This window comes from Ceratotherium simum, chromosome 36, assembly GCF_057802395.1.
Source record: "Ceratotherium simum simum isolate JZ-2026a chromosome 36, ASM5780239v1, whole genome shotgun sequence".
NCBI lineage: Eukaryota > Metazoa > Chordata > Mammalia > Perissodactyla > Rhinocerotidae > Ceratotherium > Ceratotherium simum.
The window spans coordinates 21,937,324-21,949,613 of record NC_141935.1 but is presented as its reverse complement, the minus strand read 5'-3'; the positions used below and the strand labels follow the sequence as shown (position 1 = coordinate 21,949,613).

General features: G+C 39.6%; 1 protein-coding gene across 4 annotated transcripts in view; it reads left to right on the top strand.

Moving 5' to 3' along the window:
- TP53BP2 (tumor protein p53 binding protein 2) overlaps positions 1–12,290 on the top strand; it is a 92,459-nt gene that overhangs the window by 77,418 nt on the left and 2,751 nt on the right. For all 4 annotated transcript variants that reach the window (XM_087424393.1, XM_087424390.1, XM_087424394.1 and 1 more), the window contains 5 exons: positions 724–1,499; positions 4,103–4,240; positions 4,955–5,088; positions 8,206–8,372; positions 11,347–11,546. In XM_087424393.1, coding sequence (XP_087280519.1) covers positions 724–1,499; positions 4,103–4,240; positions 4,955–5,088; positions 8,206–8,372; positions 11,347–11,546 — 1,415 coding nt within the window. The remainder of the gene's footprint in view (positions 1–723; positions 1,500–4,102; positions 4,241–4,954; positions 5,089–8,205; positions 8,373–11,346; positions 11,547–12,290) is intronic.

Sequence of the window (12,290 nt, the reverse complement as noted above, 5' to 3'; positions counted from 1 at the left end):
TTCTAAGAGTCATTAGTTAGTTTATAGGACTAGAATAAAATTCACCATGTTTTAATTGAAAGAAACTGGCTTTCTCGTCATGAAATAAGCATGTAATTGTGGCCTAAAATGTCATGAACGTAATTAGACAGCAAAGAATTAATACATATGCCACATCTTACTCTCTTCATGGATCTTGGGTGAAAACTGCTAATGTGATAATTTGGGAATTAGGTAATTTTGATATAATCAGAATGTTAAGGGGAATAGTTTTGGTAATATAAGTGGTTCTTAATAGTTTTGTAAGCCAAATATGATTGCTCACACTGATTTACTTTCGAAAATTATAAAAGATAGGATAGTGTGTGTTTAGTTTTAATCTGGATGCATGAAAAGATTACCAATGTTCATTGATTCTAAAATTCTTCTCACATTTTGACATTTTAAATTTGGATGCTATAGTCAGTGATTTCTTACAATTATGATTGGCAGTGTTTTCTTTCTTATTGATGCATAAAATAATGGTGCGTGTTACCATCAGTGAGGATTTTGATTCTGTAAGAAGTTTATCACGCCAAGATGGAGGCCATGCTTTGTCATTTGTTATTTTTAAAAGTTAGTTGTACTGGAAGGGTATTCTGTAGTAACTGTGAAATTAAAAGAAGCTTTGATTATTGTTAGCTCTGTCTGTTACTTGCCATTTTGTTTAACACTAATCAGGGCCTTTTTTCCATTTCCAATTAGTATATGGCAAGCCTGTGATTGCTACGGCCCAGAACCAGCAGCAGCACCCAGAGAACGTTTATTCCAATAACCAGGGCAAACCCGGCAGTCCGGAGCCGGAAACAGAGGCCATTTCTTCAGGTCAGGAGAACCATGAAAACGAAAGAATTCCTCGGCCGCTCAGCCCCACCAAGTTACTGCCCTTCTTATCCAATCCTTACCGCAACCAGAGTGATGCCGACTTAGAAGCCCTCCGAAAGAAACTGTCTAATGCACCACGGCCGCTAAAAAAACGCAGCTCCATTACAGAGCCAGAGGGTCCTAATGGGCCGAATATTCAGAAACTCTTGTATCAGAGGACCACCATAGCTGCCATGGAGACCATCTCTGTCCCGTCATACCCACCCAAGTCAACTTCAGTGACCTCCGGCTCAGAAAGCCCGGTAGAAATCCAGAATCCCTATTTACACGAGGAGCCAGAGAAGGAGGTGGTCGCTCTGGTTCCTGAACCAGTGTCCCCAGAGGACGTAGGGAGTGGCAGTACAGAGGACAGTGACATGCCAGCTCCTTCTCCGGGCCTTGATTATGTGCCCGAAGGAGTCCCAGACAGCAGCCCGAGTTTCCAGAACAGCGTGGAAGAACCGAATGCAGAGGCTCCCCATCTGCTTGAAGTGTACCTGGAGGAGTACCCCCCCTACCCACCCCCGCCATACCCGTCTGGGGAACCCGAGGGGCCAGGAGAAGACTCTGTGAGCATGCGTCCGCCTGAGATCACTGGGCAGGTGTCTCTGCCTCCTGTGAGTAATGTGCTCTCGTGATCATTTCAGGAGCCTTCTACCTTGTCACAGTCTTAGTGAAACACCGGCAGGTACTTAACGGCCATTTGCAAAAGATGGTTGTGTTTCAATTGCCTGTCCCAGCAAATGTGTTCTACAGTTTGCCTTTTATTTTGCAATTCCCTTGGCACAGAGTGGATCTCATAAATCAAAATTCCACTATATTCAGTGTAAAGAACATTTTTGTTCTTTTGAAAGAACCCTTTTCTTTGTGAAGGAAAAAGAGTGTTTTTCTTATACCTATAAATAGCACCTTTGCTGTTTCTTCTCTAGCTGATGTCATCCAGCAGGGAAGCCACACTTGACTGGGAATGGGGAGACCCAGATTTGAAACTTGGTCACTAGCTTAGCTCTGTGAAATCAGGGGGATGGGTCCACTTCTGTCATTGGTGATACCACGCTTTCAAACTTCTCTTTTTCTAGCAGTGAAATTTATTTTATTTATTTATTTTTGTTTTATTATTATTTTTTTTGTGTGTGAGGAAGATCAGCCCTGAGCTAACATCCATGCCAGTCCTCCCCGTCTTTTTGCTGAGGGAGACTGGCCCTGAGCTAACATCTGTGCCCATGTTCCTCCACTTTATGTGGGACACCGCCACAGCATGGCCTGACAAGCGGTGCGTCGGTGCACGCCCGGGATACAAACCCGGGCCACCAGCAGCGGAGCGCGCGCACTTAACCGCTACGCCACGGGGCCGGCCCCTGCATGTGATAATATTCAAAGATAACGATTATCCAGAATTGTTTTAACTACTGGTTGCAGTAAACGGTTGCTTAAAAGTTTTACATAGTAAACACTGGATTCTAGGAAGAAAAAGTTTTAAAATAGAGGTTCATTTAAAGAACTCTGTCTTTATTTAAAGAACTCGCTTTATTTAAAGAACTCTGCCTTCTATCTACGTCCTGAGTCTCCGTTCTCTTCATTTGAGTCTTAAACACGCGAAAAGGAAAGCAGCTTTAACCTCTCCTTTTATTTCCCCTCCCTTTTTGTCGTTGTCTCAAAAAAAATTCATACTCGCAAAGAGGAAGAAGGAGACCAGAATTCATAAAAGTATCATACTTTCCTTGTAAGGTTCTGTTATTCTCTTCCTAGGAAAATGATTTAGTTTTTCCTTCTTAGTTCCAGTAAATAGAAGCCACTGTCTTACGGTGTGTGTCAAAGTGAGTGTGGCAGGTCTCCTTACACTGTGCTCCTGTGAGTTGTATTGTCACAGTCATGCCGTGTTTACACGCCCTCTCTTTTTTCAAGGGACAACATTTTTTTTTTAAGATTTTATTTATTCATGTTTTTCCCCCCAAAGCCCCAGTAGATAGTTGTATGTCGTAGGTTCACATCCTTCTAGTTGCTGTACGTGGGACTCGGCCTCGCGTTGGACGGAGAAGTGGTGCCTTGGGGCGTGCCCGGGATCCGAACCCGGGCCGCCAGCATCAGAGCGCACGCACTTAACCGCCAAGCCACGGGGCCGGCCCTCAAGGGACAACATTTTAACTGTTGCATATTTGTGAAATATATTGATTGCCACTTAATGTTTTTAAAAATTCAGTAGTTTTCCACATCTGAGATAAAGAGAAGCATGTATAGCATATCTCACCTTAGGAAACGTTTCCACTTTGTTGGATGTGTGTGTGGTTTTTTTTTTTTATTGAATTATAATCGACATACAGTACTATGTTAGTTTCAGGTGTACAACATAGCGACTCAATATTTTTATACTGTTGAATGTGTTTAAGAAAACTCTTTTATAGGATGTTAGAGCTAATCTTTAAAATTTTGCCTTATTTTTTAAAGCCTGACTTATTAAAATGTAGAAAGACTTGATTATCTATTCGTGGATCTTGGAGTATAGTTAAATTTTTAGTATAAAATAATGATAGCATTTTAAGACTGGTAGGATTCCTTCTTGGTATATCCTAGACAGACTAATAACCTTTATTATTGACCGTAATTATACGCTTTCTCCCCGAGGAGCATTATTGTTGTGAAGTGGTTAAGAGGAAGGAGGGGCTATGAAGAAGCCAGATTACTTGGATTTGAATTCAGCTCTGATGTTTACTGGCTGTGTGCCTTAATTTCCTTATCTGTAAAGTGGCATCATAGGGTTTTTGTGAGGGGTAAATGAGTGATCATGCAGTAAACGTTAACTGTGGTAATTCTGAGCTGTGCTCTCGCCTGGTTTAATTGAGTGGAGTTTGTCATACGGTTAGCTAGGCAGTCTGAAGGCCAGTCTTGGCTAATTTTGGTACTTGACAGAAAGCCAGCCGACTGGCCATTGCAGGTTATATATACTCTTAGCTTAGTTCATGCTATAATGTATTACCAGATGTAATTCCACCAGGTTTTATAAAGTTCAGTTCTTCCCACTGTGTTACCTGGGTGTATTCATTGAGCTGTATATTGTAATTAATATACTTTTCTCAATAATGTTATACTTCAGTAAAATGTGCTAACTATATATATTTAAAGTTCCTTACTAATTCAGCTGAGATGGTAATCCTCCCCTTTGTTGGTGTGGTCTCTTTGATTTAGACCAGGCTCCTTAATTTTCCATGCATTTCTTTTGCAGGGCAAGAGGACAAACTTGCGTAAAACCGGGTCAGAGCGGATTGCACATGGAATGAGGGTGAAATTCAACCCCCTTGCTTTACTTCTAGATTCATCTTTGGAGGGAGAATTCGACCTTGTACAGAGAATTATTTATGAGGTATGATCTAATTAGTAAGTTTCTTAAATATGACCTTGTATTGTGTTTTAAATCTCTAATCAGAAAGCTACTGTAGAGAAATCATAGTTTTAAATTGTTTTCTTTTTTGGGAGGTGGGTTGTGGAGAGGAACTCGCGAGCATCCTCCAAAACAGGCTTTGCTGTTTTCAAGGTGTGACTAAAATTTTCGGTAATGTGGAAGTTCAGTTTTCACTAGGGTCCTGTAGAGTACTTTTCCTTCTTGGGGAGATCTTTACCCTTTTTAAAAAATTGCTCATGTATGGATTTGTACTAGATAGTGTTCAGTTACAGACGTGGTCCCTACTTTTCAGAAGTCTACTATTTAAAATATTTTTAGTTGACCTTTTTTCCTTTCTGTGGCAAATGTAACTTCTACTTAGACACTAATTTGTGGTGGGAAGTTGAAGGATAAACAAACAGAAGTGTCTATAAGGATATAGTTGCTGGACCTTCTCTCCTTCAATTTTTAAAAAACCTTTTTATAGCGAGTGCCTACTTAATGTGGTTATTCCATCTGTCTTCTTTCTGGAATTGTTCTTGGTATAGTTTTCTTGGCTCCTGTAGGTTTTAATTATGATTTTAAAAAAATACTGCAAGAGTATTTCTGTTCCCTTGATCCTAAAGAGCCAGTTAATAGTGACAGTTTGGGTGACGAGAAATGAGAGTGACGGTCACCCTCTCGCTGATGTTGCAGGTCGATGACCCGAGCCTGCCGAATGATGAAGGCATCACGGCCCTCCACAATGCGGTGTGCGCAGGTCACACGGAAATCGTTAAATTCCTGGTGCAGTTTGGTGTCAACGTGAACGCGGCTGATAGTGATGGATGGTAAGATCTTCTCTCAAATGCTACCCAGGCTTCAGTTGTCTCTGCTGTGTGGGCAGTGAATGAGCAGTGTGGTGCTGTCGGAAGGCAAAGAAGTGTGTCAGTGTATATATGTCCTCACACTGCGGTAATCCAGAAGGAGAAGCATGGTGGACGTGTTTGAGGGATTAGCATGACCTCAGGGCACGGTCATCTCTCTCCCCTTCTGGAAGCAGATGGAGTTTTAAAAGTTTAGTAGTTAAATAATAAAAATAGGGCCGACCCCGTGGCTTAGTGGTTAAGTGCGTGCGCTCCGCTGCTGGCGGCCCGGGTTCGGATCCCGGGCGCGCACCGACGCACCGCTTCTCCGGCCATGCTGGGGCCGCGTCCCACATACAGCAACTAGAGGGATGTGCAGCTATGACATACAACTACCTGCTGGGGCTTTGGGGGGAAAAATAAATAAATAAAATCTTTAAAAAAAAAAAAAAAATAAATAAATAAATAAATAAATAATAAAAATAAGAAATGTTCCAAAGTGTGCACAGTTAATCAGCATGCTTCAGCAAATTTGAGAATTGCTGGGCCCACCCCATGGCTTAGCGGTTAAGTGCCCGCGCTCTGCTGCTGGTGGCCTGGGTTCGGATCCTGGGCGTGCGCTGACACACCACTTGTCAGGCCATGCTGTGGTAGGGTTCCACATAAAGTGGAGGAGATGGGCACGGATGTTAGCCCAGGGCCAGTCTTCCTCAGCAAAAAGAGGAGGATTGGCATGGATGTTAGCTCAGGGCTGATCTTCCTCACACAAAAAAAAGAATTGCTGATTTAAACAAAGTCCCCCCAACCCTCGAAACTTCTCAGAGTCTTGAATATACTAATGTCCATGGTGTGTCTGCAAGAGGGAGTTATAGTTTGTAACCTTTCCCTAGTGTATTTGACCATGGAATCCATTTTTCATGGAGTGTTTTGTGGAACTGTTGTGTGCATAGAACACAGGAGATATTATTATAAATGATGAATAATATTGTTCAGAGGATAATGGATTATTATTAAATAATAATAATAAAGGACCTAATAAGTTACTGTTACCCCTGATAACTGTAAAAGAATGAGTAGTGAGTTTTGTAGGTTATTTTTTTTTTTTGGAAAAAAGAAAGCTTATAATTAAAATTATAATATGCCCTTTTTTAGAAGAATACAAAAAATTTTACTTTTCTCTATGTAGGATTTCTTTCAAAAAGGTGTAATCACACTATATTTACTGAAGTATTTTAATTTTATAGCCTGTTTTTCTCTTACTATGGAAAACAGTTATGCTATAATATCAAATTTACATGTATGCACATGCAAGTTGCGTACACACATATAAAGTAGCCTCATAGTCTGCCACGTGTCTGTGCACTCGTTTATTGTGACCGTCTCCCTCTTGTTAGACATTTAGATGGTTTTCCAGATTTCGTTTGTTATAAAATAATGCTTGGAGAAGCATTTTGGTTGTGATTTTTAAAAATTATATTTATAAAAGTAATGTGTGCCCACTGTGGAAAATGTACAAAACAGAGAATAAGAAGAGGAAACAAGCCATCTGTCCCCCATTACCCCACAATCTAGAGGTAAACACCATTAATAAATATTTTAATATATTTCCTTCAAGCATATATATATTTATCTATTTATATATATATGTGTTTTTCAGCCTGATTTTTTGGTTTAACTTTATAGCATAAGCAAAACGAATTCTTAATGTCATAATATCTTTGTTTCCCTAATATCGGTAGTTTAGATTATATATTATTTTTCACTGTTAAAAACCATGCAGTTAGAAAATTTGTAGTAATATTCACCAAACTATTAATGATAGTGTTCTGGGATAGGGAGTAAAATTTTTTAATTTAAATTTAATTTGTTATAAGGGGAATAAAATGAAGAGGGGAGGGAAGAGAAGAGTAAAGAAATGAAATCTCACAGACCTCAGGGCCTGATTAACATTCTCAAGGCCATCTTCTGAGTGTGGGCAGTGGTACTTACACCTTTACTATTTTTTTTTATTTTATTTTATTTATTTATTTCCCCAAAGCCCCAGTAGATAGTTGTATGTCATAGTTGCACATCCTTCTAGTTGCTGTATGTGGGACGCAGCCTCAGCATGGCTGGAGAAGCAGTGTGTCGGTGCACGCCCAGGATCCGAACCCAGGCCACCAGCAGTGGAGCGCGTGCACTTAACCGCTAAGCCACGGGGCAGGCCTACACCTTTACTATTAACCTGGGGTCATTTATAATACATTATAAAACATTTGAGACGCTGGAGAAGATTCTCTGTAATGTATTTATAAGTTCCCGCTAACTAGTTGCCTAAAATAGATTAAAATGTGTATTATTTTATACTCACTTTTCTGGTCTGAATTGAATTGACAAATTTTCTTTTTCAATGTAATTTGGATTTTTAAAAAGTGTTGAAAAAGGTAGTTGCATATGTGTAACTTTAATTCGTTTAAAATTGGTGATCGATATTTAAAGGCACATGTTTTGACTGAAGGTCTATAATTTAGAGACTGTTATGTCCTCTACTCAGGCAGAAATAATGAGGCTGGGTGCTCCAGAACATACAGCTAAACACATTTTATCCTGTTTTAGTTATTTATACAAATTTCATGTCCTTTCTGTCATTTCCTTGGTTCCTCTCACCCTCCCTGCCACCCTTGCCCCGACTAGCCCAGTACTCTGGCGTTTTCCTCTGTGGCTATAATTCTCTAATGGGCTCAAGTATCTCTGTTTAACTGATTTTAAAAAAACTGTGTAACGTGGATGAAGAGAACAGATTGGTGGTTACCAGAGGGGAAGGGGGTAAAGAGGCACATGTGTATGGTGATGGATCGAAACTAGACTATTGGCAGTGAGCACGATGCAGTCTACACAGAAACTGATACATAATAATGTACACCTGAAATCACACAATGTTATAAACCAGTACGACCTCAATAAAATAATTGGGGAAAAACCCCCAAAACTGTGTAAGAGGTTTTCAGAAGAAAGGGCTTGGTAGATGATAGGCTCAAGAACTTTCTTTACAGATATCTTATCACAGCAGGTGTCATTCAATTTGGAAAAACGTTTCAGCCCTTGCTGTGTCTTCCTCCACAGGACCCCGCTGCATTGTGCGGCCTCCTGTAACAACGTCCAGGTGTGTAAGTTCCTGGTGGAGTCGGGAGCCGCTGTGTTCGCCATGACCTACAGTGACATGCAGACAGCTGCGGATAAGTGTGAGGAGATGGAGGAAGGCTACACCCAGTGCTCCCAGTTTCTTTATGGTATGTAGCAATCAGAATTAAGGGATTGATTCCTGCCTTAATTTATCCTATATCTCTAGGGAATAATTCCAGAGGTATTTTTATTATTTAGAAAAACATTTTTGTGTTGGACATAGTTCTAGGCATTGAAAATAGGGCAGCCTCCGTCACAAACGTTAATGTAGCTTTTGTGTGTATGCCTAGAAACAGCTATTGTCAGGCACATCAGCTACGAAAGACAGTGATGCAGTGTCTGACCTCGTGGTCACAATGGCTTTTCAACATCAAAGGATCCTCTACTGAGACTTGTACTTAGCAAGTGATGGTGTATGTTTGCAAATAAGTAAACAGAACTCCCTCCTTCCAAGATGATCCAAGAGAAAGGCAGTGTCGGTATAAGAAGCCAATTGATCCAAGTTTTCCTGCTAAATCAAACTGGTCACAAAGTAAAATGAAGGCAACACGTATTTTAGAGCTAATTTTTGACTCTCTTGTTTTCTTGATTTTGAGTTTGTGGTTCTGACTGATAATGTCAGCTCTGTCCATAGAAAAATGGACTTGAAGTTTTCGATGGAAATAATGTTGGTTGACGTTTTTATTTACAGGAAAAGTTTTTTTACTTTACAAGACTTAGAAGTTGAGGTTCATTTTTCTTTTTAGTTTGGCTTGAGAGGAATTGGGAATGGGAAAGACAGAGACAAATGAGGAGGTCCCAGGACTCCATACCACTCGACTCTCAGAAGCTCCTTTGCCAGTTGATTAAAAGACCCCTGGGGTTAAAGACATCCGCCTCTGTCTTCCCCATTCAACCATTCCCCTGTTCACTTGGCTTGTTTCCGGCTCCAGGCAAGAAGGGAGAGGGTCAGAGGGAGAAGCACAAACGAGTTCTCTTCTTCATCTCTCTTACTGTTAGTTTTTATTGTTGATATTTATGGTTACTTTTTTGTTCTGAACTCTGGATCAAAGAATAACTTGGATATATTAACATATTATTTTAAAATTAATATGATATATTAATATATATTTTGTTATGTTAAATGTATTGGCTATCTTGAGCTATATTTAAGTATAGAGTATGATTTTTAAAAACATTTAGGGACATCTGATCAGAGATTTTTTAAATTTATGAAATATGGATACCAAGAGTGTTTCTGGCGTAGATGTGGAGTTTAAATAATAACGATAATAGATTGACCACAAAGAGCATCCGTGTATCCAGCTTAGGAAACAGAACATTACAGTCTCTCTGATATGGCCTGGGTGCCCTGCCTGATGATTCCCCTCACATCTGTTGTGTCTGCCACCTTGAGTTTTGTATTTCTCATGTTTATCATTCCTTGCTTTTTGAAAATAGTTATATCACCTGTGTGTGAATCCTATAACTAATATTGTTTAGTTTTGCCTGTTTTAGACCTTCGTATAAAAAAATAATGCTGGTGACTTTGTGGCTTGCTTTTTTCATTCACCATTGTTTCTGAGGTTCATCTGCTTTGTTGCGTGTAGCTACAGTCTCTCTCCACTGTGCTGTCCTGTTTCGATTTATGGCTTTACCCAAATTACCAGTGACATTGAGCGTGTTTTTAGGTCCTCAAAAAAATTTTGTAACAGTAACTTGTAACTCTTAGTTTGGAAAATAGCAAAGTAATAAATTTTCTTCCGTTCCAAATGATTTCTTGGAAATGCGACTCGAGTTGTTATTTTGAGTATACCCAAGTATCCAGAATTTCTCAGCTACCCCTGTCCCATTCCCATCCCAAGCAGATGAGACTGGCTGGCTGTAAAGCTTTGTGGAATTATGCTTATATCCAGTCTTTTTGTCCTTGTGATCTAGCTGTCATGCTTTGCATGTCTTATTTAAACAGGAAAGTTGGCAATTTACTTGTCCCCATTAGTAAAAATCTGACCCTTTAGATTGGCAGAGGCTTCTTTTGGAAAAAAATAATTTTCATTTCTGCCCAGAGTGAAAGAGAGAGAGGTACTGCATGCTACGTCACATTAATTGAGGTAGGAATAATAAGTTCATAATTAATAATTCCGTGTTCATGTAAGTTGAAAAACCTGACTGTTCAAAAGCAGGCAGATATTTCCGTGGCTTTTCTAAAAACGTAAAGGTGAACATAATAACGAACTCTGAATTGCTCAGGACCTTATTGCTGAATTCCTTTCATTTTCTTCCACTTTCCTCCTGTTGCCTGCCCATTGATGACAGCTATTCCTTGTTAGCAGTGCCCTCTAGGATGGGAAGGCATAATGGAGCACCGTGACACTTAAAGTAGTAGTTAATATGCAAATATTTTACCAAATAAACTCTGGCGAAAGATGGACATTCGAGGATTTTTCCTGCCCCAGTTTGTGGATTTCAATATCTTTTAGAATTCTAATTCTCATTATTTTATATTTGACTTCATGTAGATTTTATGTTGTGTCTAAAATATTTAGCCATATTTCTGCATTCTAACAATTTTTTTCTTTTATCTTTCCCCATTTGGAAATCAATAGAGACCACTTAATAGACACAATACTTGTGACTTTTTTTCCTGTCTGCTCTAAGTTTTAGGTAAAGAATGAAAATGTTTCCAGAGTTCCTTGGACATTGTACTTAGGAGTCGGCTAAAATTCGGCCGGCTTCTCATTCACTTTTTTAGTATCCTAGACTCAAACAGTTCTTTTTTAATTCCTGGGCTTGCAAAAGTTTTTGTATTCTGAGTGAGACTAGTTTCGAGAGCTGCTTATGAGGGATTTGTTAGTTTGTAGAGCTGTTTAGAGATGATAGCACATGTTAACTTGTCTTTTATATGTTGCCTCTATGCTGTGGGCCTTCCACTCCTCCCCCGACCCTGGGAAATTTATGTATTGAATGTTTAATGTAGTAGTTTTAACATTCCAGCACTATGAATTTCTTCTCATTTGGTTTTATATATACTGCTAAAAGTTCTTAACAGGGATATACTCTGAGTGATATATTCTGTGCTGTATCTTACCGTCATGATTTTAGGAGTTCAGGAGAAAATGGGCATAATGAATAAAGGAGTCATTTATGCACTTTGGGATTATGAACCTCAGAACGATGACGAGCTGCCCATGAAGGAAGGCGACTGCATGACAATCATCCGCAGGGAAGACGAGGATGAAATTGAATGGTGGTGGGCACGCCTGAACGAGAAGGAGGGATACGTGCCGCGCAATTTGCTGGGAGTAAGTTATTCTAACATTAGGATGTTCTTATGTGTGTCAGAGAGAGGCTTCGTGAAAACTGCTGTGTGTTACGGATACAGTGCAGCCTACTGCCCCTTGTTAATGAGACATGGAATTTTACATTTTTGATAGTCTGAGATGTAGACTTAAGGCCACATTTTCAGTGATTCCTGTCATGATCAATAGAGGACTGGGGTCCTGTCTACGTTTATAGAGTAAAGATAACTGGATAATGTGATGGGAATTGAACTAATGACATTTGAAATAAATTTTAAATTTGTTTAAATCAGGATTTGGAGATCTGGTAGAGAGCTTGAATAGGACACTAAACACAAAATTCTTTGTTTTTTCTCTACTATTTGATTTTAAGTTTCATAAAAGCCCTGAAAATAATAAAATCATATAAGTATGTGTAAGCCAATAACACATCTATATTAGTACAAGGGGACTGCTCTCATCAGGTAGATTCTCAGGAGTATTTTCAGGGAAAAGGCTGCTTATGGTCTAGAGGAAAGAAAGTGAAATAACATCTTTCAAGACTTTGCATTAGGCTCTTGTATAGGTTCCGTTATTCCCTTATATGGTTGTATGTACCTAGAGGGCCTGCTGGATGTGTGAAAGAGAGGGAGAGAAGTGATGCAGATAATTGAGAGACTGAGATAAAAGTTTAAAGGTACAAGTGCTTGTAAAATCTGCCGTTGGGGGGGAAGTAAGGAGAGTGAGGGAGGGAAGGGCCAATGTAAC